Source organism: Narcine bancroftii, chromosome 6 (genome assembly GCF_036971445.1).
Source record: "Narcine bancroftii isolate sNarBan1 chromosome 6, sNarBan1.hap1, whole genome shotgun sequence".
NCBI classification, from domain to species: domain Eukaryota; kingdom Metazoa; phylum Chordata; class Chondrichthyes; order Torpediniformes; family Narcinidae; genus Narcine; species Narcine bancroftii.
Window position 1 is genome coordinate 48,219,419 of NC_091474.1, and position 27,487 is coordinate 48,246,905.

At 43.2% G+C, this 27,487-nt stretch overlaps 1 protein-coding gene across 15 annotated transcripts in view; it reads left to right on the forward strand.

The window, feature by feature from the left end:
* Nucleotides 1–27,487, forward strand: part of LOC138736062 (protein CASP-like) — a 525,702-nt gene that overhangs the window by 202,333 nt on the left and 295,882 nt on the right. For all 15 annotated transcript variants that reach the window (XM_069884929.1, XM_069884921.1, XM_069884920.1 and 12 more), the window contains 2 exons: nt 17,590–17,727; nt 24,501–24,624. In XM_069884929.1, the coding sequence (XP_069741030.1) occupies nt 17,643–17,727; nt 24,501–24,624 (209 nt within the window). In that variant the 5' untranslated portion in view covers nt 17,590–17,642. The remainder of the gene's footprint in view (nt 1–17,589; nt 17,728–24,500; nt 24,625–27,487) is intronic.

Sequence of the window (27,487 nt, forward strand, 5' to 3'; positions counted from 1 at the left end):
AGTGAGTCGGGCTGGGCCGAAACTTGTTCACTGACCACATCATGCAGCTCCGCAAGTGCCTGTTTATGTTAATCATGCATTATAAAGTATTACAAGGGAATTTTGTTTTTTACATTGTGCCTATTATTTATCAGACTGATGATAAGAATGAAAATGCTCGTCTTTTGGGGGAGACAGAGAGAGCCTATAAGCTCTCATGCTGCCATCACCATCAGACATTGCCACCCCTCACAACTCCCTGCAATCACCAAAGGAATATGTCAGAAACAAATACCCTGTATACTCCTGGGTACTGTTACATGGAGGATAAATTACTGAACAAAAAGGCCTGGACTATTAGATGTGAATTTGAATTGACCAAAACACCTGGTTATTTAAGTTAAATAAACAATACAACGATGTTATCTGTGAAATGACTAGGTTTCATGGATGACTCTGCTTCTCTGCAGAGGATAATAAACCATTCCATTAATGCAAAATAATCAATAGAGGAGGAACTTAAAACAATTTCAATGCCACAGAAAAAAGGCATACTACTGGGGGCTCCCTTGGACTTGGCAGCTTGGAAACTAGGATTTTAAAAGGATTGGCTGCAAATTAATTTAAGCCCAGGATCATAGAGTGGGCCCAGAGAATTGGAAAACCTAAAACTAAGGAGGGAGACAGAAAGCATTAAATGTGTAGGTGGTTGGCCTGACAAATGTCATTGGCAAAATGCTTGACTCCATTCATTGGGAAGGCAGTGGCAGGGCATGTATAAAATTATAAGACAATCAGACTCAGTGTAAATTCAAAATTATATTCAAGTTTGAGAGAGCTCTTTGAGGGTGTAAGAGATGTATTGATAATGGGAACTAGTAGTCAGTAAAGAGCTATTTAAAAGGCAGGAGTGTACTGGATTGAGGTTTATATATGGGCAGGCAAATTAACGGAGGGTCAGAATGCATAAGTCATATTGGTAGCCAGTAAATGAATAAGTCCTTGAGAGACAGGAGCACTTGGTTATTTGGCCCATCAAGCCTCCACTGCCATGAAACAAGATCAAGGCTGATCTGGTAAAAATACAGAAATGCTGGAGAAACTCAGCAGGTCTCACTGTGCCCATAGGTAAAGAATATTATGGACATTTTTTGGCCTGAGCCCTTTTTCAAGGTATGAGTAAAAAAACAGGCAGGCACTTGAATTAAAAGACTGGGGAGAAGGAAATAAAAGGCTGGGAGAGGAGCACAGACCAAAAGGTTAGAGCTTAAGAGCAACACTGATTGCATTGGGGGGGAAGTGAGAGAGGGTCTCACATAACTCTCTTTGAGGAGAGAATGAGAACTTCATCAAGGTAGGCATCCCTCGAAGAGATTTCACATTGATGCAATTGAATGGAGCGAACCATGGATTCAGATCTAGTTACCTGCCAGTTCCCCATGACCCTTAATTCACTTACTGTACAAAAATAAATCTAACTCTGTTTTAAATGTGTTTAACGAGGCAGCCTTGACTGGTTTCTTGGGCAAAGAATTCCATAGATTCACTACTCTCAGGGAAAAGCAGCTCCTATTCATTTCTGTCTTAAATCTACTCCCTTGAATCTTGAGGGTATATCCCCAGGTTCCAGTCTAACTTCCTAATTTTGCTTCTATCTTGTCTGTTCCTTTCACAATTTTATATGTTATAGCCCCCCTTTCCCACCACCAAATAAACTGGGTTGAACCGGCCAATTTAGTGGGTCCGTAGTGGGTAATCTAACTGTGAAAGGTGCCAACCAGCCAGGGCAAGTAAAAAACCAGGCTCTGACTTTAAAAAAAAATGTATTTATATTTTCAAGCAAGCTTGAACAACCATATACATTGTTAGTGCGGGCACCCTTGTCTACTAGATCTGGTATGTGGGAAAGCTGGAGATTTGTCCATTGGCCGTAACCTTTGCCTTGGGTGCATGGTATAGCAGCCTAATCCAATTTTGAATAGTTGGTCCTAACCCCACCTTCTTCAGCACTTCAAATAAATTTTCCCACTCCAGTCTATCAACAGCCAGCAAAAGCATCCAGCAAAAGAGCCAGCCCCTTCTCATTTCTGATTTGTGCTAGATGCATTACACTCAACAGTCTGCCAATGTTATCCATGCTTGCCTCTCCTGCACAAAGCCTTGTCTGGTTTTTGTTTATTAATTTCGGTAAATGCAATGCTAATCTGTTTGCCAGGGCCTTTTAATCTTTTAATCAGTATTCAGCAGGGCGATTGGTCTTTAAGTAGGCGGCAAAAGTAGATCTATACCCTTCTTTAAGAATGCCGTAACAATTGCCATTGTGAAAGATTCTGGGAGGGTCCATGTCTCCCTTGCCTGGCCTATCACTTCCATATATAGAGGCATTAGTAAATACTTAAATTCTCGATAGAACTCGGGTGGGAATCCATCCTCCCCCGGAGACTTGTCAGCTTGTAGCGCACTCAATTCTTTCTTCAGCTCTTCCTCTGTAAAAGGATGGTCTAGTCCCTCCTGCTCCTCTGGGCTTAAATTTGGGAGATCTAATCTGGCCAGAAACTCATCCGTTCGATTAGAATCCCAAGTCAATTCAGATTTATACAGTCCTTCATAAAATTCTCTGAAGGTCTCATTAATTTCCTTTGGTTTATACGAGGTCTGGCCATTCCCTGTTTGTATTGCATAAATTGTTCCAGAGGCTTGTTCTGCCCTTAGCTGCCAAGCGACCTTGTGAGCTAGCTTATAATACTTTTGCCTCGACCTCAGAAAGGTCTTTTCCATACTATACGTCTGAAGTGTATTATGTTCCAAATTTTTGTTTGTAAGAGGTCTATCATGGTCCTCTGAGCTTGATTTCTGAAAATCTTTCCCTAATTGCGTAAAGTCCTTTTCCAATTCCTCCATCTCCCTCTCATAATTTCTCTTGACCATCTTTATATACTCAATTATCTGGCCCCTCAAGTATTTCTTAAGGGTGTCCACAGAAGGAATTTATCTGGAGTAGAGGGGCAGTTGGCCTCACAGAGCAGGGCTATTTTGACTCTTATGAAACTACAAAACTCCGTCTTTTTCAACAACAGAGTGTTAAGACACCATCTGTATGCTGCGTTCTACTTGTCTGGCACTTCTTTAGTCAAAACCAGGGGAGGGAATAGTCCAAGAGAAGCCTTGCCCTATACTCAGCTTCCATGATCCTACCCTCTCTATGGGCTGAAGCCAGAAAAATGTCTATTCTAGAGTAGGAGTCATGTTGCTTTGAGTAAAAAAATAATCCCTCTCTCTTGGATGATTTTCCACCATGCATCCATCAAATTCAGCTCTCATGCAGTCACTGGTGGCTTTCTCTAGTCCTAGTTATTTCTTTTGTGGATTTATCCAGCACTGGATCCAGACATAAAGTTGCCCTCCTCCGTTAGAATATTTTCATTTGCCTCTGTCAATTGTAGGGAAATGTGCTATCTAAATTTTTCATCGTCATAATTGGGGGCCTAGACATTCACTAGGGTCCAGGGTTCTGAATATATTTGACACTGCATCATAACGAATTTTCCCGTTTTGCCTGTAATCACCCTCTGCACCTGCACTGGAACACTAAATACATCTCTGGGAGGAAGGCCAGATCTATCCCCATTTTTTTAATGTGTGCCAAGACCCTTTTTCATTTCACTGAACCGTTTAAGCAGTTAACATTGAAAGTAGTGTACTTTGTACTTTTAGCCATTGCACCAGGTCTCCCTCCCTAAATGTTTTCCATCCATCTCCACCGCAGACCCAATCCCTTACCATCTTCCTGTTGCTTCACTCAATCCAAGCCGCGACAGGCTGGGGGGGAAAAAGAAAAGACACTGCAAATCCATTCTCCCTCAACACCACAACATACATACCCACTGACAACCATACCCCTCCAAATAATAAAAGGGAACCCATACCCTACGCACATCTTACATAAGTCTCAGCTGCCCTCCTCTCACATCTCTGTGGTCACTCTTCTCCTGTCACTGCCATTACACCTTACCATGCGGCCATTATGACTCTCCATTCTCAACCTCCACCCATCCAGTCCCAGAACCCCCCCAGATCCTTACTTATAACATCTTTCATCATTTTTTTTTAAATTAGAAAAGAGTCAAAAGCCCATTCTTTATATAACACAGAAATCCAAGTCCTCTCAGTCCACCAGTTTTAATGTCCCTTTTACTCTTTTCTACTTGGTCCACCATTTAATGCTGATAGGGTATTTATAAACTGACATGCTTTCTCTTTTTGTGTGAAAAATGTTCGTTTCTCTCCCCCCCCCAGCAGCATAATTTTCAAGATAGTGGGATGTCGTAGAATTCAATCATAGCCCTTTTGCTTTGCTGATCGCTTAATCGGTTCAAAGAGGAGAGCTGTGCTAATATCTGGATAAAAGAACACTTTCAACCCTTCTGAATTGTCCCTTTTGCTGCCAGCCCTAATATTTTTTCACGATCTTGAAAACATTTTAACTTTATAAGGATCGACTAGGATCTTTGTCCCAGTCCTGGCTTAGGAATTGGGGCTCTAAAGGCTCTTTCTATTTTAATGGGGGGTTTCCAGTGCCTCATTTCCTAGAACTTTGGGCATCCATATAATTAGATACTCTGTAAGATTCCCCCCCTCTGTGTCTTCTTTCAATCCCACTATTTTAATGTTGCAGCATTTTGTGAAGTTCTCCAGGAAGTCCAACTTCCCCCATACCTAATCTCTTTCTTTGAGGAGACCTTTAATTTCTTGCTCCATTGTGCAATTCGATACTCCCCTAGCCCCAGTCTCTCCTCTACCTCTGTCACCATGCCTGTTATATTCACCAGGGCCCCCTCCATCCTGTCTAATTTTTCTATCATGTCTCTGGCCCTTCTGTTCACTACCTTCTCCAAACTATTTTCCATTTGGATTAGAGTCTGTAAAATGTCTCCTAAGGAGGGCTCCAGGCTCTTATCCTCCCTTCTCTGTAGCAGTCCAGCCTTCCAGCTTCTCCTGGCCTCGTGGCTGGGTCCCTCACACGCTCAATGGCCCTCGTGATTGCCGTGATAACTATCCCGGTTGACCTCCTCCGCATCCTCATCAGAGCTCATTAGACCTGAGCTCACGTTCGCTCCACTCGAGCCTGCCGTTTCCCGACTCGACATACCGCTAGTAGACCCCAGCCATCAGGGAGACCACTGCTTGGCGCGCAAACTGGTGAGCTTGAGGGAGAGGCAGCTGTCTTCCCTCACTCCTGTTCACCTGTTTCAATGCTCTTACTGCCTTCACTTCCAATTGGATCTGTTCCTCCGCTCTGAGCACGGCCTGCTTGTGGAACTCCCATTGGTGCTGAGGTTGATACGAAGTGCCACCACTTGCCTCGGATCCTTGTCAGGCCACCCATTTCCTCGTTGTATTTTTCCTTTTTTGTTGATTGAAGCTTCCTCATCCTCTTGTATTCAGACAGGATTTTTTTCTCTTTTTTATTCCGGATTTTGGATTTTTAATGCTGTTTTCTGGTCTAGGTCTGGGAGTTCTTAGCATTTGCAACCTCCAAGACACTTGCCATTACATGGCCTCCCGGGCTCTGACTTGGTGGGGGATAGTGTCAGAGCCTGGCCGAGTTAACTCGTTAATCACTTTGTGGTGGTGTGAATGGTCTACTAGAATTACCAGGTACCATTAGTGCCTGCGTGCTTGCATCAGTCTGGTAGTATTATAAGTAATCTTGAGATTATTTAAAGCACAGGTATGCACTGACAGCTCTACTAGCTGCACGTTGATAGCCCCGCCAGTTGCACAGTTATATTTCACAGTGTGGCCGGCTGGCAGAGCGGATTCGACGGGCTGAATGGCCTAACTTGGCACCTATATCTTATGGTCTTATGTACTCAAATAAGACACCATATTTAAGAAAGGAGGCAGATAGAAAATGAAACAACCAATCTTAGCTTTTCATCATGGCTTTATGAAGAATTTATGTTTTTCTGAGGATATCAAAGGATCGTTGATGGGATGTATTTGGAATTCTGGAAGGTTTTTGATAGATTGCACATAGGAAGGTTGGTTAACAAGGATAAAACAAGGATCAATGTGAATGAGGATTTCTCAATGAATAAGGAAGGCAAGCCAGGACCTCTGGCGTACCGCAGGGATTGGCACGTCTCCATCTTTTTGCATTCTGAGGGATTTTCAAGTGTCATATCAATAGCTGAACAAGGTGGCACTGTGAATAGAAGGAGGATATAAGGGGGATTCTGGGGGATGTGGACAGGTTCAGTGAATGAGAGCATGGCAAATGAAATATTACATGGAGAATTTTGAGGCTCTCTAAGCAGTGAACATAACAGAAAAGCAGAATGTGTTAGATGGGGAGAGATTAGCTAGTGTTGATATTTAAAAGGATGGTTGTGCTTTCACTCAAGTCACTGGCCAAGATAGTAAGTAGAAGGGCAAGTGGTTCTTTAGACTTAATTTCAAGAGGGTTTGATTGCAGGAGAAAGATGCTTTATTGTAATTGTATATTGCCTGAGACTGTACCTGGAGTATTTTGTACAGATATGTTTTCCTTCTCTATGATAGGATATACTTGCCATAGAAGGAGTGCAATGAAGTTTCACTGCAGCCCATTGAGTTTGCCCTGCCCTTCAATTGTGAGCTAATCCATTTTCCCACTCGCCCCCCACTGCCCTAATCAAGAACCTATGCCCTGTGGTTACAAATTCCACAAAGACCACCCTCTGGGTAAAGAACTGTCTCTGCATCTCTGTTCGAAGTAGACATTCTACAATCCTGAAGTTGTGCCCCAGTGTCTTTACTCTCCCACCCTGGGAAACAACCTAACAACATTTCTACATCTAGGCGGTGCAGAGAGCACAACACTGTTATAGCACCAGCGACCACTGTTCGAATCTGGTGCTATCTGTCAGGAGTTAGTCCGTGTGGATTTTTCCAAGTGCTCCAGTTTTCTCCCACCCTTCATTTGGGTGTGATTGTATTCTATTTATTTTGAAGTGGATGCCAACGTTGCAATTGCTTTCTTCACCACCATCTCAACATGCAAGTTTCCCTTCAGGCCGTCCTGCACAAGAAATTTAATTAATCACTTGGAGCATTGTCAGCAATTTTTGGCTCCTCATATAAGAAAGGATGGATTGATGCTAGAGAGAGAATGGAAGAGTTAACACATGAGGAACGTTTGAGGGCCCTTGGCCTATACAGATAGACCCTGACTTATGATGGTGTTCCATTCCGGGACTCCTTTTGTGAGTAGAAATTATCATAAATCAAGGTGGCAGCCTGTACTGTCCCTGCCGGGAGGACAACATCACCGCTTCTGCCCAGAGGCTGATGTCTCCGCTGTTGCCAGGAGGCTGAGGTGACACTAGTAACTAGGGGCAATGGTGTCACCTCGCAACCTACGTTGTCATTTGGAAGATTGCCGTTGCTCCCTTTCCCTCTTCAATCTCTCTCACTTCCCAGTGATGACAATTGGGACATTTGTTTCAAATCACCTTTTTTTTTAAAATGGTGTTGGGTCTGTTAAAGCACGGTTCCTTGCACAAATTTATATTGTATCAGATGCTGAGAGGGAGAAGTTGGGTGGACATGGAGAGGATGCCTTGGGAGGATCCTGGAATAAGAGCTGTAATTCCAAAGTAAGGATTCATTCATTTTGCATGGAGAGGGGCTAATCTCTGTTACTGGAATGAGAGAGTTGTGATGGTGGATTCATTGAACATGTTCCCATGGTAATTGAAAGGGATGAAATAAAAAAGGGAATGTAATGAGTGGGAAAGTGGTTTAAAGGCCAAAACTGGAGCAAGCTGAAGGGACCAATGTTCTCATGTTCAGATTTTTTAGAACCATTGTACACTTAGTCTGAATTATTTATGTAATGCTGTGTAAAATATCTACCTTTCTTCCAAACAAGATTCGAGGGGATCAGTGTTCATCTGAGGTTCTATTGTGCACCATACATGTATCCATGACATGCTTTTGCCAACTTGTGTTTTCCATTCTCCATTGGGACCAGTGGATAAATCAAGGCTGCTCTGACTGCGGGGATTTCATTCTAATAAATCCCTGTGAAAGCTTTGAACAGGGAATGAAATACAATGAAAACAATAATGCTGCTGAGCTGGAAATATCCTCAAGCTTGTATGATTGAACTTCATAGCTACAATGCAGCAATGTGACTACCAAGAAATATATTACTGTTTCCTTTTCAGTGAAATGCATTTCTTGTATTTTTAATAACACATTGTAATGACAAATGTAGTCAACTTTTTGTGCCATACTATTAATTATTATTTGATTAATGGTGCTTGTAATTCTAGCCATTACTGATTAACGAGGCGCCTGGGTTAATTATGCATTGATTTAATCACGTTAGTACCAAAGTACCACTCCCAACAGATATGCATACATCTGAAAATGTAATGATATGGAATAGATAAACAAGTAGTTGTGACAAAATCATGGATTTTTATAGCGCAGGTGGGAGGGTATTTCCCCATTATAGCTATTGGCCAAAAAAAAGCTTTACAATTTAAATATACTCACTGGTGCACTATGACCATAGCGTTGTACATGATGATGCTTTAGGTGTTCAATTTGACGAGTCCTACATTAGATCAAATCCAATGGCTGTGAATGATAGGTAACAGTGAGATTTCCACCTGGAGAACAAAGAGGACGAGCCATATCGGCCATCATTGCTTTAGCCCATTAACAGCTAATCTACTGCATGTGCTTCCAAGAAATAATTGAGAGTATGAGTGTACTCAAGACTATGGAACCAGACAACCTCCTTGTTTTAATAGTGAAAATCTATATTCCAGATTTGGTCACATCTCTGGCCAAGCAACTGCCAGGTTGAATGCAACAACCTATGTGAAAAATAGCCCAGGTAAGCTTCGTCCTCAAAGACCAGAACAAGTTCAGTCTGGCTCATTTCTATCCCATCACTTCCCCTTCAGCCACGTGATGCAAGGTGTTGACAGTGTCTCAAGCAGAACTGTCACCAATTATCTGTGCCTTGCCACTCTGTGTATTTTTCAAGGACCAAACTGCTCGAGACCTTGTTGCGATCTTAGTCCAAGCATGATGATAGGATTGATCTCCAAGGTGAGGTAAGAGTGATAACAAGTCAGTATTTGACTGCATGTGACATCCACAAGTCTTGGGAAAACTGACAATCAGGAGTAAAGCAAAGACAGGTTGGAAGCATTCCCCTCAATAACAAATGTTTTTGGTGAAAAGCTGCCAAAGCTCAGGGCATCAGACATAATCAGTGGAAGGAGAAGCCACTTTCACATGTCAAGTTTACTCAGTCCCCTGCTATACACGTCTATGCCCTTGACTGATAAATATCAGTTTGGCTCCATCCTCAAATTCACCAACCATACCACGATTGTGAGCTGAGTATCAAATAACGAAGAGATGGAATACAGGAGGGATATTGGAAGTCTAGTGTTATGATGCCACGATTACAGCTTCTTAACATTAAGGAGATAACCATTTTCTTTAGGTGAGGTGGCAGTATCCACATCCCTGTCCATATTAGTGGGGCAGAAGTTGAAAGAGTAGATATCTTCAAGCTCAGGGTTAATTATCTCCATGGAACCTTTACCTTTTTTATTTTTTTGAGAATGCTAAGTTTGGCAAGACGCCCTTGTCCTTCAACAACTTTTACAACTGCACCATCAGAAGCAGACTTGCTAGAGATATGACAGGGAGGTCCAGTTCTGTTCAAGATCAGAAGAAACTACAGAAGGTGGTGAATGAAGCTTGGAACATCAGCAAGTGTCTCTCCCCTCCATCGACTCCATCTACATCTCCTGATGCCCAGGAAAGGAATCCATTATAGAGAAGGACCCATCATGACCTGGAGCACTCTCTTTTCCATCCTCTTATTGGGGAGAAGGACTGAGCTAGGGCTTTTCTCTTTGGAGTAATGAAAGATAAAAGATGACTTAATAGGGGAAATCATTATATAGGGGCTCAAAGAGGCTGGACAGCCACCACCTTTTCCCTTGTGCGACAGTAGCAAATACCCCAGTGGAGATGCCGGAGGCAAGTTGTTTTGCACAGAGTGGTGGGTACCTGGAATACATTGCCAGGGGTGGTTGAGGAGTCTGGTACAATGGGGAGATCCAAAAGACTTAGATAGGCACCATATTTAAGGAACAAAAATTATACAGCAAGAAGGCACAGGCAAGGGCAGGTTTATATTTATCTTACATTTTTTTTCCTCCAGTCCTAGACAGTGGGAAAGGTAGCCAGGGCAAGGGAATGCTCCTCTTGCAGAATGTGGGTCGTCAGGGAAGCCATCTGTGAGAAGTGCATTGAGCTGCAGCTCATGACTAACTGGGTTAAGGAATTAGAGCTGTAGTTGGATGAACTCCAGATCATTCCGGAGGCTGAGGGTGTGATAGACATGAGTTACAGGGATGCTGTCACACCAAAGAGGTAGGAGGAGGTTAGCTGGGTGACAGGAGAGGGAAAGGGAGTAAATAGGCAGTCATTGCAGGGCACCCCTGTGGCTGTTCCCCTCGATAACAAGTATACCATTTTGGATACTGTTGGGGGTTGGTGGTTTGGGTGGGAAACAACCTACCTGGGACAAGCCACGGTAATCAGATCTCTGGCATGGAGTCTGATCCTGTGACGAAGAAGGGAAGGGAGGAGAAGAGGCAAGCTGTAATGATAGGGGATTCCATAGTTAGGGTGGCATATATGAGGTTCTGTGGAAGAGCTTGAGAATCCTGGATGGATGTTTTCTCCCTGGTGCCAGGGTCCGAGATATCTCAGATTGAGCTCATGGCATTCTCAGGAGGGAGATGTCATGGTCCATGCAAGGTCCAATGATGTAGAACAGAAGGGTAATGAGGTCCTGCAAAGAGATTTCAGGGAGTTAGCCACTAAGTTGAAGGATGGGACCTCCAGGGATGTGATCTAACGATTGCTACCTAGTCTACATGGCAGTAAGATTAGAAATAGGAGGATTATGGAGCTAAACACATGACTACAGACTTGGTGAAGGAGGGAGGCTTCAGGTTTCCATATTCTTAGGCTATCTTGAAGGAAAGACGGGACCTGTTCCGAAGGAACAGTTTGAATCTGAACTGGAGTGGGCTAATATCCTTGTGGGAAGGTTTGCTAGTACTGCCCCATGCCTCCTTCCTGCTCATGACAAAAGACTGAATTTCGCTTGTCATCCAAGCCTCCTCAAGGCTGCATGTCTGAGCCTCCTCTCTGACTGGAATGTTCATGTTGTGGACTCTTGTCAATACACTTTTAAAAAGATCTCATTTTCCTAACATTCTTCTTCCATCGAATAACCTGTTCCAATAAATTTAAGCTAGTTCTTGTCTTATTACCTTCAATGTTGACCTTGCTCCAATTCTGAATTTTAACTCCTGATTCTGCCCTCATTCTCTCCATAACATCTTCAATCCAGATAAATGTGAGATGATGCTTTTTGGAAGATTGATCTTGATGGCAGATTACATGGTTAATGGCAGAATTCTTAACACCGTGGAGGAACAGAGGGAGCTTGGGGTCCAAATCCATAGATTTCTCAAGGTTGATAGGTTAAGAACGCTTATGGTATGGTGACCTTCATTTATCGGGTAATTGAGTTCAAGAGCTGTGAGGTAATGTTGCAGCTCTATAAAAAAACTGGTTAGACCACACTTGGAGTATTGTTTTCCATTCTGGTTGCCTCATTACAGGAAGTATGTGGAGTGCAGAGGAGATTTACCAGTATGTAGCCTGGATGTGCAGAAGTATGAGAGATAAATTGATAGAGATCTACATGTCTCCTGCTTGCAGTTCTGGCCCATGCACTGTAAGAAAGATGTGATGGTGCTGGAGAGAGCGCAGGGGAGATTCATCAGGATGTTGAATGAGGAGAGACTGGATCTGATTTCCTTGGGATGGATCAGGTTAAGTGAGGATATAATTGAGGAGTATAAAATTGAGGGATAGACTTCTAAAAAATATTCCAGGTGGGTAAAAATAAAGCGTATGGGGTAAGAAATTTCAAGGATTTCAGAAGGGTCTTTTCACCCACAGAGTGTGGAGTACATTTCCTGAGCAAGTAGTGGAACTAGAGTTATGGGGTGTTGAAAGGAGGACAAATTTAGGCATTAAAGGCCTTGGGTTAAGTCCTGAAAAATTAGATTAATAAATTGTTGTTCGATAAAACTCTGATTAGACCACAGAATATTGTGTTCCCTTGTGATTGCCTCATGATTGGAAGGAAGTGGAATCTTTAGAGAGGGTGCGGAGGAGATTTAACCAGGTTACTGCCTGGATTGGAGTACATGTCATGAGGAAAGGATGAGTGAGCTCAGGCTTTCCTCTTTGGAGCAACAGAGGATGAGGGGTGACTCATTGGAGAGGTACTGTATAAGTTGGGCACCTACTGACTTTTTTCCATAACTTGATGAAGGACTCAAGCCTGAAACATCGGTTCTGCATCTTCATTTTTGCTATATAAAGGATACAGTTTGGCCTGCTGAGTTTCTGCAGCATTGTGTTTTTACTTCAACCACCGTGTCTGCAGACTTTTGTGCAATAGCAAATTTCAGAGAGTGTCTATTTCAGGTGAGTGCAGGAAAGTTTAGGATGATGATGGTATTTTTTGCATAGAGGGTTGTGGAATACCTCCTAGTGTTGGTGACAGAGGCTGCCACAATTGGGACATTTGAAAGACTCTTGGATAGTCACTTGGATGTAAGAAAAGTAGAAGGTTATGAACTGTAAGGGAGTGTAGGGTTAGATAGTTGTGGAGTAGGTGCATATAGGTCAGGAGATGGAAACTAGACAATGCCATTCAGCAGTAACAAAGAGAGTCAAACTCTTTGACTTTGGATGGTATTACCATTGCCATCTTCTAACTTTCAATGGCTTGGGGCATGGATCACACTAATTAAGCCAGTGGTCATTTAAATACTGTCTTTTTTCTACCATCTGCAAGCTCCCTATAATCTGCTGGCAGGAACTTTCATTTTGTCCTACCTTTGTCATGGGTACAGATACTGATTGATATATGGCCTGTAATCCCTCATCCTTCCCCTGAAGAATGTTGTTTGATCCTGAACCTTGGCGTCTCAGTGGGTGTTTACTAACATGAAAGCATATCTGTGGCCAAAGATGCCATCAGTGATGCTTATTCTTGTTTATTTATTCCTTTATTTGCCTGTCGTTTATCTTCTGATCTTCTTATTTTCTGCCTCACTGCTTCACTTTGTTTTTTTTTTACTTTAATTTGCATTCTATTCCATTTAATCATTACTTTATTTGTGGTCCAGAATCTGCAACTCAACGTTTAGTGGGCCTGTCTATTAGGGTGCGACTATTTGGTTTGAGTGTAAAAGCAGAGTACATAGAACATATTCTGCCGGTTGGTGCATCTGGGGAAAGGAATCAGCAATTCATACATACAGCTGCTCTTCATCGACTTGGTCTTCAGTGCCAATATTCCCTCAGTGCTGGTCAAGAAGCTACAAACTCTAGGCCACTCTGCAACTGGATCCTTGACTTTCGCAATGGAAGACCACAGTTGGTACAAATTGGAAACAATGTCTCCTTCTCACTATTGATCAACACAGTTGCACCCTAGGGATCCGTGCTTATCCCACTGCTCTACTTGTTATACATCCATGACTGGGTGGCCAAGCACAATTCCAATGCTTTCTACAAGTTTGCTGATGACACCACAGTTGTCAGCAGAATCACAAACAGCAATGAGGAAGTGGACAGGAGGGAGATAGATCAGCTTCTTGTTAGCAACCTTGTGCTCAACGTCAGCAAAACCAAGCAGATGATTGTGGATTTTAGGAGTAAGTCAGGGAACACTACCCAGTCCTCATCAAGGGCACAGTAGAGGAGAGGGTCAAGAACTTCAAATCCCTGGGTGTCAACATATCCAAGGATCTGTCCTGGAGCCTCCACGTAGATACAGTCACAGAGAAGCCTCGCCAACGTCTATACTTTGTGAGGTGTCTGAGGAGATTCTGTTTGTCACTGAAGACTCTTGTAAACTTCTACAGGTGTACCTTGGAGAGCATTCTGGCTAGTTGCATCACTGTCTGGTATGGAGGTGCCAACTCTCAGGACAAGAATGAACTCCAGAGAGTTGTTAACTTGGCCTTCAACATAACAGGCACCAGACTTCACTCTGTCGAGGATATCTACATGAGGCGATGTCTAAAAAAAGCAGTCTCGATCCTAAAAGATCCCCATCACCCTGGCCATACCCTCTTCACTCTACTACCATCAGGAAAAAGGTACAGGAGCTAAAGACGAGCACTCAACAGCACAAGGACAGCTTCTTCCCCACTGCTATCAGATTCAAGAATAATCAATGAACCAAAGACCCTGTCTTACTTTCTGTGCACTATTATTTTAACTTTTTTATAGTAATGTCATAAGATGGGGCGCTGGACAAAGTGGCAAGTCTGAGTCTTCATTACGGTAGACAAAGTTAAAGAATTTCATGCATGTTACATTCTAAATGTAGTGTTATTGCGACAATGAAGGAACCTTTACCTTTATATGTAGGTTTGCTCTGTGACGCTGCTGCGAAACACTGAATTTTATGACTTGTTCATGACAATAAATTCTGATTCTGAATGGGATCTTTCGTCAGACTGAGAAAGAGAGGAAATGCCAGTTTTCAGTAACATTAAAGGTGGACGGGGGAAGGGGCAGAATGATCGGGAACAGAAGAAATATCAATGTTAGACTGAGAATAAATGAGTAAATGCAGCAGTCATGCTTCTTTGTGCTTTGTGTTTCTGATAGTAAGGTTGTTTGACATGCCTGTGGCAGACTATACCAATGTCCTTCCCAAATGATGACCGTTCAAATGGCCAGTTCCGATGCATGCTAAAAAAAATTACCTAAAGTTGGAGATTTTAATAGTAGGTGTTTATAAACTGGGGCTTCTTGGACCTGTGTAACCTACCCATGTAGCAGCCCCTGCAGCCCCATAGGGTAGAGGCTAGGGCGGGGAAGGGGAGGGCAGAGGGTCATTGTTGGTGGGGAGGAGTGCTGTTGGGGGAGAGTTAGAACACTATTGGTGCCGGGGAGGAAAGCAGAGTCAGGCCGGCAGGCAGCGGAGTAGGCTTTCGGGGGAGCAGAGTGGGCTGGTGGGGAATGGAGTGGGCCAGCGGGGAGCAGAGTTGGGACAGGAGCAATGGCCATCCTTTTTACCCATAATCCCCCACACTGCTGGAACCGCTGTAGCGTTCCAGCGACATGGGGGTCTTATGGGTAAGGAAGACGGCCATTGCACGCAAGCACTGACGTCATTTTCTACCCAGGCAGCCATTGATGGCTTACAAATTGACCAACAGCAGCTACACAATGCAAGTAGACGGTTTTCCCACCTGTACAGTTTTAAAAAAAAAACTCTACCCACCAATTGGCCCGTACACAGATAGATAACTTGCCAAATTAGCAGGCTAAACTCACGTTACAATCCAATTTGACCAGGTGGGAGACTGCAGCTCGACCAGGTGGAATGCTGTTGGGACAATGAAATATATATGTGACAGCCACTGTAAAACTTAGAGTAATCCTTTGATATGCCATAAGCAAGGACCAGTCTTGTATCATACTATAGGCTTTTATTAACAGAAGAAGCCACCTTTACTGACCAGTGGGATAAGTTGCACCATCTGATATACCAGTAGGGTGGAGCTGATCTACTGTCATAACCAATAGCAAGCAGTCAGCATAATACATTACATCACTACACCCTTGTGAATGACTTCTCAAATGACACTTTGTGAACATCAAATGCAGTGCACTCGATTGAAAGAAATCCCACTCATGACTGCTCTGCTTGGAAAGACTGGGTTTCTGTAGTGGATAGGGAAGAAGTGAAGGACATGTGTTGCCTTTCCTGCAGTTGTTTGGGGTAGTGTCACTGGGAGTTGGGGACAGAAGAGCAGGTCAGTAAGTTATCGAGGGCCCCACGTAAATGCTTTAAGGGAGAGGGGTAGAACGTGTCTGATGACAAAATCTGGTTGAACCTGATAGTGAAGGGGTTACATGGAACATTATGGCCCAGTGCAGGACCTATAGCCCACGATGTTGTGCCAACCGATGTAATTCTTCTGCATAACAATCTAATTTTTGCCTCCTTCATACCCATAACACTCCATTGTTCTTACATACATGTCGCCTGAATTGCCTCCACTCACGTTAAACAGATAGCCTCTAGTATTTGCTGTTGTCACCCCAGATAAAAGGTGCTGGCTGTCCTCATGCCTCTATTACCTCTCATCCACTATTGCTCCAAAGGATGATATGTTTAATCACTGGATGATGAGGAACAATAAACATCAGCAATCAATCTGGCATGTTTCCTTCACTGGATAAGGTGTTGTTGTAAGTGAGTGAACTGATTCGACGGGTCTCAAAAGCAAGGACTCTGAATGCAGTCTGGCAGTAAATGACCTTTTTTTACAGAAGATGTGTGTGGGAACAAGGATAATTTACACAATTTATAGAAGACGAGTGTGGGATAATCGCAACAGAGATAAAGCACACACACATGCAGCGAACTAGTTACATATAATCAAGGAAAGAAAACAATACGATACCTGCCACCCTTTGACTCACTGCAAGCACGGCTCAATGCTATAGAAACACAAACCACGTCACTTCCAACCCTTTAACAGTGCACACCTCACCAAACAATTCTCCAACGCCATTCCATGGTACTTGGCCTGGAGTGAAGCAGGATGGTCCCTCGAAGATGGCAAAGAGGAAGATCCAAGCACACATGGCGCCTTTATAATATTGGAGGGCTGAGGGGGCTAAGCCCAGGTAATTTACGGGAAGCCAATGGCTTGATGCCAGCAAGGTCTAGTCAATTACAAAGGCCAATGGTCAAGGCCAAGTTCAAAGCTACTTAAAGGGGCCAGTGGTCAGGTGTGCACTGATGGGTGGGGCAGGGCCAAACCTTGATTGGCAGATAGCGTGTCTTCCGACCAGATAACGGGCAGTGCTGTCATGTTACAGCCACAGCCCTCCATAATACAGGTCCCTAACATGTCAGATGCTGTGGAGAAATTGGATGTTTTCATTGTGTACATAGAAGCTCATGCCAAGTTTTAAGGTGATTATTACCAAGTTGTATCTAAAACACAGTAAATATCATTTTTACTTTCACTGCTTTATTTTCCATCTAAATTTGAGCCCATGAGAATTTTATAAAACTCCAATTAAAGATGCAAGTTATATTCAGTCTTGGTTATGTAATATTTATAGACTTGCCTGATGGGTGCTTGTTACCACAAACAATCGTCTCATGGCTGCAAATATAACACAAAACCATTAAAACCATCCATTGCTCATGCAATTTCAGTGGAAAGGGTAAATTTTCTTCATCCGTTTGGGAACAAATGTCTGACTCTTAGTCAAGGGTTGGTTGAATTTAAGTTATAACCAAAAATTTGGCCAGCAGTGGGAAGAAATTTGCAATTTTCAAGAGTGTTGTGATGGTTAAATAACAGCATTTTGAAGCAGAATTTAAATACTTGGACTGTATTTGGGTGGAGGGAATTTAACAGTGCTAATGTTCCTTGATATGTTTGTTTACAGATCCTGTTCCAGCATTGGATCTAGGGCAGCAACTCCAACTCAAAGTCCAACGTATGCATGATATTGAAACGGAGAATCAAAAGCTCCGGGAAACACTTGAGGAATACAATAAAGAGTTTGCAGAAGTCAGGAACCAGGGTAAGGGTGTGAAATTCTACCTGTTTATAACTGTAACTAATGACTTTTTGAAAATTCTAAAGAAGATGCAGAGTTGATGTTTTCCCTGGCATGGGTCAAAAGAAAAAGGAATCAGCCATTTAGAACTGAGATGAGATTTACCCAGAAGGCACAGAATCTTTGGAATTCGCTAGCCAGGATATGCTTGGTCACTGAGGAAGCTCAAATCAGATTGGCAAATCTTTGGATGTAAAGAGAATCAAAGGAAATGGAAAATGATGCAAGGTTAGAAGATCGGCTGTGATTTATTGTCTAGAAGGAGTATTGCAGTGGCCTCACTCTGCTTATATATGTGGGATCATGGAATGTCAATTGTGTTTCTCCAAGGCAAATCTCCAGGAGCTTTGAGATCACTCTCACCTGTTTTCTGGACAGTATAATGGCAGCTCATTAGTGTGAACCAGGACCACATCAAGTTGCTCCCTGTTCAGTGTCTGCCCGGCCTTTGCAGCTGGTGCTTCATCTCTAGAGTCAGTGGCTGCCAAAGCTCTCACTATTTTCAACGTTTGTGAATGTTTGAAATTACATGGAATTTTGTTAAAAATTAAATGTAGGGATAAAAAATTAAATTATTTAAAATATAAAATAAAGGAAATACATTCTGACGGAAGAACTCAGGTGATCGAGCAGCATCCATGTGAGAAGAAGAAAGGCCAATGTTTTGTGCCAAAGACATTTATCGAGACTGGGGAAGCCAATGTAGAAAGGATAGGGTAAGACAGGGGCCCTTTGGGATAGAGGAACCAAGAAGAGGTGAAACATGCCACACAGAGGCTGTATTCTGGCAGGGAGAGGCAATAAAAACCATGGGGTTAGGTGGGGGAAGCTGAGTCCCGTCCATTCTTTCATTTCTTTCTCTGTCTGGCATCTGCCTCTTGTCCATCACCAATCCTATGTAGAGCCACGCACCACCCCTTCCACCTTGGCTTACACAGGATGCTGTTCTATATATAACCAGTCTCGATAAATGGTTTGGACCAAGACACCAACCATTTTTCTCCCATTGATGCTACTTGACCTGTTGAGTTCCTCCAGCTGTCCATGTTGGAGGAGCAACACCTAATCTTCTGCTTGGGCACCCTCCAACTGGATGGCATTAACATCGACCTCCAGTTTCTGTTACATCCACTGCCCATCCACCCACCCCCTCCCACTCCCCCATCTTTGTCCCTCTGTCTCCTTCCCTCTAGTTCTATCTCTCTTTTCCCTTTTCTCTTTGTCTCCTTTCACAGAGCCAAAACCAATTCCCAGTTTTCCTCTTATTATATCCAATTCACACCTTTGGTTTGTTGGTCTGGACTCCTTCCTCCCTTTCATCCACCGTTCTTTCCCAGACTTTATTCAAATGCCTGCCTGCTTTTTGCTATACCTTGAGGAAGGGCTCAGGTTTGAAACGCTGGAGTAATATATCTCAACCCACAATGATTCCATATCTTCTGATCCTATGTCAACGATTTAATGTTATTCCTTAACACCCCTTCTGCTTACCAGATAACCATATAACCACTTACAGCACATAACAGGCCAGTTTGGCCCTACTAGTCCATGCCGTAACAAATCCCCACCCTCCTAGTCCCTCTGACCAGCACCCGGTCCATACCCCTCCAGTCCTCTCCTCTCCATGTAACTATCCAGTCTTTCCTTAAATGTAACCAATGATCCCGCCTCAACCACGTCTGCCGGAAGCTCATTCCACATCCCTACCACCCTTTGCGTAAAGAAATTTACCCTCATGTTCCCCTTATAATTTTCCCCCTTCAATCTTAAACCATGCCCTCTAGTTTGAATCTCCCCCACTCTTAATTGAAAAAGCCTATCCACATTTACTCTGTCTGTCCCTTTTAAAATCTTAAACACCTCTATCAAGTCCCCCCTCAATCTTCTACGCTCCAGAGAAAAAAAGCCCTAGTTTGCACAACCTTTCCTTGTAACTCAAACCTTGAAATCCTGTCAACATTCTCGTGAACCTTCTGCACTCTCTCTATTTTGTTTATATCTTTCCTATAATTTGGTGACCAAAACTGTACACAGTACTCCAAATTTGGTCTCACCAATGCCTTGTACAATTTCATCATAACCTCCCTACTCTTGAATTCAATACTCCGATTTATGAAGACCAACATTCCAAATGCCTTCTTCACCACACCATCTACCTGAGTATCAGCCTTGAGGGTACTATTTACCATAACTCCTAAATCCCTTTGTTGCTCTGCACATCTCAGTAGCCTACCATTTAATGCATATGACCTATTTAGATTTGCCTTTCCAAAATGTAACACCTTACACTTATCTGTATTAAATTGATCAGCCATTTCTCAGCCCCTCCAGCCTTCCTAAATCACCTTTTAATCTACGGTAATCTTCCTCACTGTGCACAACACCACCAATCTTTGTATCATCCGCAAACTTGCTTATCCAGTTCTCCACCCCTACTTCCAGATCGTTAATATATATCACAAACAATAATGGACGCAGGACCGATCCCTGAGGAACTTGAACTTGCATTTTCTTTTGATACACTTTTTATCCTTGGACATTCAGCTCCCAATGACATCCGTCCTTTTGCCATGACTCCGTAATGGCCACAACATCATGTCCACCGATCTCTAGCTTTACTACAAGGTCATCCACTTTATTTCTAATGCTTTGTGGGGTTAACTACAAAACCTTTGCCCTGAATCTGTCACTTCTTTTGACTCTGTCCTTGTTGCAATGCAACTCATTTCCAAGGCTGAAATGTTGGCCTATCTGCCTGTCCTTCAGCACAACTACCTACCAGCTGTCCCTACTTGTGTCCAACCACCTCCTCCTTTGCCTCTTCACTCTGATTCCCAGTCCCCTGCAAATCTAGTTTAAACTCCCACAACATCATTTACAAATCTCTCTGTCAGGTACAACCCTTCCCCTGTTCCTGCGATCCAAGATCTTGAAGCCCTGCCTCCTGCACCATCTTCTCACCCACTCATTTGTCTCTGCTATTTCCTGTTCAGACCTTCTTTAGCTGTGGCACCAGTAGTAATCCAGAGATTATCACCTTGGAGGCCCCGCTCTCAAACTCTTTCCTAACTTCCAAAGCTAACTTTGCAGAACCTCTATCCCACTCTTGCCTCTATAATTGGTACCAATACATACCACAACTCCTCCTCTTTAAGAACATTCTGCAGCTGCTCAGAGACATCCTTAAATCAAGCATCCGGGAGGCAACACATGATCCTGGCATCTCTTTTGATGACTATTGTGTTCCCTATGACCATCATTCTGTCTCACTTAACCCTTTCCTTCTGAGACTCAGAGCAGAACACAGTGCTATTGGTCTGGCTGCTGCCTTGCCCAGATAGGTCATCCCCCTCAGCAATATGCAATGGGGTATACTTGTTGCTGAGGGTCTGGCCACAGTGTGACCCTGCACTGCCTTCTTTCACCCATTACCTCTCGTAGTGTTAACCCATCTACTTGCTGAATCCTGCACTCTGGGTGTAACCACCTACTTGAAAGTCTTATCTATGACTTCCTCTGCCTGCCAGATGATCCTCAGTTCATCCAGCTCCAGCTCCTTAATACATTTTTTCAGGAGCTAGCGTTGGTTGCACTTAACGCAGGTGTAGTCATCAGGGAAACCCATCAGATTCCTTGAGTTCCCACATATTACAGGAGGAGCATTCCACTGCCCTAGCTGTCCTAGCTGTCATCTCCACCGCCTACTCTGGATGATAACTATGTCTCTCTCTCTCTCTCTCTCTCTCTCTCTCTCTCTCTCTCTCTCTCTCTCTGCCCTAATATTCTTTCTGCCAAACTGCATGACTGTTGACTAACCTCTCAAGCTGGACCTTGTCCAAGGCCATATAAACAATGTCCACAGCCTTTCCTTCATCAACTTTCCTGATAACCTCCTTGAAAAATTCTTTAAGATTGGTTAACATGACTTACCACGCAGAAAACCATATTGCTTTGTTACCTTTCTTACCTTTGGTCTATGAGAGTGAAGGAATGAAGGACCTTTATGATGCATCTGCCCAGATATCTCACTCTGACAGTTGCATGATTGTAGCTGATGTCTTCAAACACACCAACCTGAAAACTGTTCTACCATGGTCTCAACAGCATGTCAGCTTTGTCACCAGCGAAGAGAACACCCTGGATCTGGTGTGCACCGTTTGCAGGGAGATCAGGATGTGGGTGGGGGGGGGGGGGTGCACAGTAGTGTTACAGCATTGCTTTGAGGCCATGATTGGGGCTGTGTCAGGGAGGTGGCCATCTATAATAGCCACATAAACATTGATGAGTACATGATTGACTGGCTACATTGACAAGTGCTTCATGTACGTCACTGAGATTAAATTCAATATAACCGTGGCTAACCAGAAACCTTGGTTGGATGCACAGGTCTGTGCATTTTTCAGAGCTCAAGAGTAGCTTTCAGTAAAGGAGACAGATTAACTGTAAGATCAACCAGGGCTGAACTCTCCTGTGCAATCTGGAAAGCAAAGTGAGGATCCATAGTCAGCTGTGTGACACTGGCGACATGAGGTTCATGTGGCAAGGTATGAAAACAATAACAGATCACAAGACAACCTTGAGAGTCGATTACAACAACATCTCCCTTCCAGACAGACTGAACACCTTCTGAACATGATTCAACGTGAAGAACAGGCTGACCCCGAAGAGGTCCATCTGCCCTGAAGATTAGGTTCCTGCGTAGCCTCGTCCAAGGTGAGAAGAATCTGAAAGCAGCAGGATCAGTCAATGTACCAGGTTGGGTTCTGAAGGACTGTGCAGACGAACTGATGGAGGCCCTTATGGTGATCTTCACCACATGGTTACAGCAATCCATCAACCTTACCTGCAGTTTCAAGGTCAGGTGTCAAAGAGGCCTCAACGACTGATGTCCAGTGGCACTGACCTCCACCATTATAAAATGCATCTGCTAATGTAATATATCAAAGTGTACCTCCCAGAGACACTTGACCCATTGCACTTCACCTATAAACGGATCCACTCCACTCATGATGCTATAGCCATGTCCCTCCACTCCATCTGAATCACTTGAGAATGATACCCTGTACGTCAGGCTGCTGATTATTTAATACATTCATTCGCCAGAGACTGGTGCAGAGGCTGTCCTCATCGGAACTCAACGCCCCTCTCTATAACTGGATTGTGGACAACAGAAAGACCACCGTCTGTCCGGGTCAGCGGCAGAACGTCAAGCACCATCACGCTGAGCACTAGTGCACTCAGGGCTGTGTGCTCAGTCCTCTCCTGTTCACATTACTGACCCATTAGTGCAACACCAGATTCAGTTGAAACAGAGTCATCAAGTTTGCAGATGGCACAACAGTCGTTGGCTTTATCAGCAACAACAATGAATCGCAGTACAGGGAAGAGGTGGAAAATCTTGTGAAATGTTGGAGAGTAACAACCTGAGTCTCATGTGGACAAGACAAAGGAGATGATTGTGGACTTCAGGAGGACCAGAGACGAGCACTCTCCACTACACATTAATAACTCGGTAGTGGAGAGCATAGAGTTCTCGGAGTCCACTCAAGGAGTGACACATTACAATTCCTCACTGGTCAATAAGGCACATCAGTAACTGCACTTCCTTAGAAGGCTGAGGCATGCAAGGCTAATGGCCACCATTCTGTCAACTTTCTACAGGAACTCTCTCAAGAGTGTCCTGGCTGGCTGCATCACAGTGTGATCCAGTTGCTTTAGAGCATCGGATTGGAGGTCAGTCCACAGGCAGAGAGTCACTGGGTTTAGCTACTCCTGTCGGGAAATGATACAGAAGTATTGGAGCCAGAACCACCCAGCTGAGGAACAGATTCTTCCCATGGGCAGACAGATTTGTTGAAATGAACGGTTGAACTGGTAAACCCACTCCCCATAACCCTACTATTTTTGAATAATATTATAATTTGCTTTTGTGTGATCTTTGTCCCTATGTGTGCTTGCACATTTTTGCACTGTGGCTCTGAGACTGTTGTTGTGTGGTACTGACACAATCTGTGACAAATGAACTTGAACTTCTCTTTTATGTGGTTGTCTTTATTGGGAGATTTGACCAAAAATGAAAGATGACTCTGGGTATTTATCCAGTTAGTAGTGAAGCTGTACAGATTGATGTTTAATCAGAAGTATAATCCTGGAATTTTATAAGATGGTGCTTTGGTTGAGAAGCTGCAATTTGTAACTATACTGTATTGGGAGATACTGATTACAAACATTTTTGCCTATTTCTTTCTACACCTGGGTGTATTTTACCTTCAACATGAAGCACAATGCCCCAAAGTTAAATAGCCCATTAGATCTCAAAGGTGAATGAAATTAGCTGTAGTGCGTGATGTGTCTCAGCACGGATTTAGTGTTCCAAGAGAAGGAGTTCTGTGTGCGGTACAAGATGAATGGACCATATTGATTTGCTTTCTCATCCTACACTTTCGAGCGGCTTCTGTGGTCTACAGTGCACAGAAGCTCATTTGAGTCCAATCAATTGAGTGATATTATATTTTTGCATTGATTTTTGTGTCATTTCAGTCAACCTAGTATTTCGGCTAAAGAAAAATCGATTGACCCTTCTCAATGAAAACATTTGAAGTTCAGTTTAACATTTCAGGAGCAAATCCAGTCTCCAGAGGGTCTGGATTGAAAAGTTGCAGTTTAAATCACAGCAAGAATTCAGAGTGCACAAAACCTTCTTTTGTAATTGTGTGAACCTTTGCCTGTTCTTGCAGAGGTTACAATAAAAGCACTTAAAGAAAAAATCAAAGAATATGAGCAGACTTTGAGCAGCAGAGCAGAAATCCTTGCACTTGAAAAAGAACAGAAATTACAGAATGACTTCACCGAAAAAGAAAGGTAAGTTAATAGATGATGTTTTAAAATTAATACGGTGTTCTTTGAAAGCATGGAAATTGCTGCTGTAATGCTCATGGGATTCTTGCATTAATCGTTTGACTGTAGAAGGGTTTGTTTCCATTTGAGACTTGAAGTGATTGTCTCTTTGCCATTGTTGCATTCACCGATGAAGCTTGAATAAAAACTGATAAAAACATATTGGTGTCTGGATGTGACAGCTACATCCTGATTTATAGAAATTTTAAATTGATGCTTAATCCTGGGACGATGCAGTGGATATCTGACAACTTAATTGCATCTCTTGAGGAAGACAAAAACTGTTGATGTTGGCATCTTGAACAGACAAAGAACTGCTGGAGGAACTCAGCAGGTCAGATAGCATCTGTGGGAGAAATGATCAATGTTTCCAGTCTGAACCTTTACCAAGACTGGAGGGAAGGAGTGGTAGTCTGTATATAAAGGGGGAAGGAAGCTGAGGAAAAGGTTCAGAGCTAATAGGACAAAAGTTGTGAGAGCTGGAGAAACAGTTAAAGGGAGAGACCATTAGGAAAGGGGAAGATTTTTTTTGTGACGGAGTCCGCAATCTTTAGTGTCCTGCAAGCAGTAAAATATTGGTAGCGCTGACTGCTTTGTATCGATTCCTCTTTCACACCAACAAACTGGTAAAATTCATTAGCCTTCCAGGGATGAACTGGGTCCCCTGTTAACACTAGACTTACCTCCTGATGAATCTCCCCATCTCTTGTTCCTTCACCCAGCACCACACCTTCCCTTCCTCTTCCTAAGCCCTTTCAACCCTCCTACCACTTAACCCCACCTTCCACTCCCAAAGTCATTTCCCATCATCCCCATGACCTCTGACTTCACAACTGATGCTGCTCCAACTCCTACTGTGTCTTTACCATTCCTTTTGACATCCCCCAACCTCACCCTCACCCTTGGGTCGCACTCAGCAAAGGTCTCACCTTTGTACCTCTGTGCCTGCATCTCAACGAATTTCATGCTAACATGATCCTGACTCTTCTTTCACTGCCTTCTCCCAACTCCTCAGTAATAATCTCTTTTACCCTTTTCCAATGGTATTCCTCCTGGACAACCCTTTCTGCCCTTGACCTGTTCATCTCCAATTGCTGGTGGGACATTATCTGCCTGAACTTCTGCACCCACTCACCCATTCTACCTACACTGGTGTTGGAGCTGCTTCTTTTTACATTGGATATAAATTATTTGGATTATGGAATAGATGGCTTTGTGTCTAAATTTGCTGAGGATACCCAAAGACTGTAGAGAGACTTGGATAGATAAGGAGAATGGGCAAAGTGGCAGATGAAATACAATATTGGAAAGTGTACAGTCATGCACTTTAGTAGAAAAAAATAGACTGGCAGGCTATTATTTAGATAGGGATAAAATTCAGAATTCTGAGATGCAAAGGGCCTTGGAAGACCTCTTGCATGATGCCCTAAAAGTTGACCTTCAGGTTGAGTTGGGAGTGAAGAAGATGAATGCAATGTTGGCATTCATTTTTTTGAGAGATAGCATATAAGAGCTGGGATGTAATGTTGAGACTCTATAATAAACACTGGTAAGACCTCACTTGGTAAGACCTCACTGTGTACAATTTTGGGTGCCATATTTGGGAAAAGACATGCTGATGTTGGAGAGGGTTCAGAGAAGATTTACTAGAATGATACATATGAGGATAGCCCATGAGGAACGATTGTCGGCTCTGGACTGTACTTGCTGGAGTACAGAGGAATGAGGGGGGGACCTTATACAGGCATTTTGAATGCTGAAAGACCTGGAGAATGTATATGTTGTAAGGCTGTTTCCCATGGTAGGGGATGATTGGATAAGAGAGCATAATTTCAGGATAAAAAGGTGACAATTTAAAACAGAGATGCAGAAAAATTTCTTTAGTCAAAAGGTCTTGAGTCTGTGGAACTTGTTGTCACAGGCAGTTGTGGAAGCGAGGTCATTGGGTGTATTTAAAGCAGAGATTGACAGGTGTTTGATTAGTCAGGGCATCAAGGGTTACAGGGAGAAAGCCAGGGAGTGGGGCTGAATGGGTGGATGGATCAGCTCATGATTAGAATGGCGGACCAGACTTGATGGGCCAATGGACCTCCTTCTGGTCCTTTATTTTGTGATCTCATGACTTTCTGAACAAGTCTCACAAGAGGCATCTTGCCAAATGCCTTTCTGAAATCCATATAAGCCACATCTACCGCCCTACCTTCATCAATTTCTTTTGTTACCGCCTCAAAAAATTCACTTAGGATCGTGAGGCATGACCTTCCCCTCACAAAGACATGCTGACTATTCCTGAGAGGACTATACTTCTCTAAATCTTCATAAATCCTGACCTTAAGAATCCTCTCTAATAGTTTGCACACAACTGACGTCAGACTCACTGGTCCATAATACCCAGGATTCTTCCTATTCCTTTTTAAACAAAGGGAGCATATTTTCCATTCTCCAGTCCTCCGGCACCTACTCTGTAGTCAAAGAGGATTCAAAGATCTTAGCCAACAGCCCAGCTACTTCTTCCCTCCCATCCCACAACAACCTGGGGTATATCACAACCAGCTACAGGAACTTATCAATTTTAAGAAGATCGAACAATTTCTTTTTTCTAATCTCAACATCGTTCATCACAGTAGCCTGTTCTAATCCTGTCAACACATTAATCAAGGTCCTTTACTCTGGTGAATACTGAAGCAAAGTATTCATTTAGGACCCCTCCAACCTCCTCCGCCTCAGGCACATGTTGATTCCTTTATCTTTAAATGGACACACCTTCATTCTTGTCATCCTTCTGTTCTTCATGTATGCATAGAACTCCTTTGGGTTCTCTTAATCC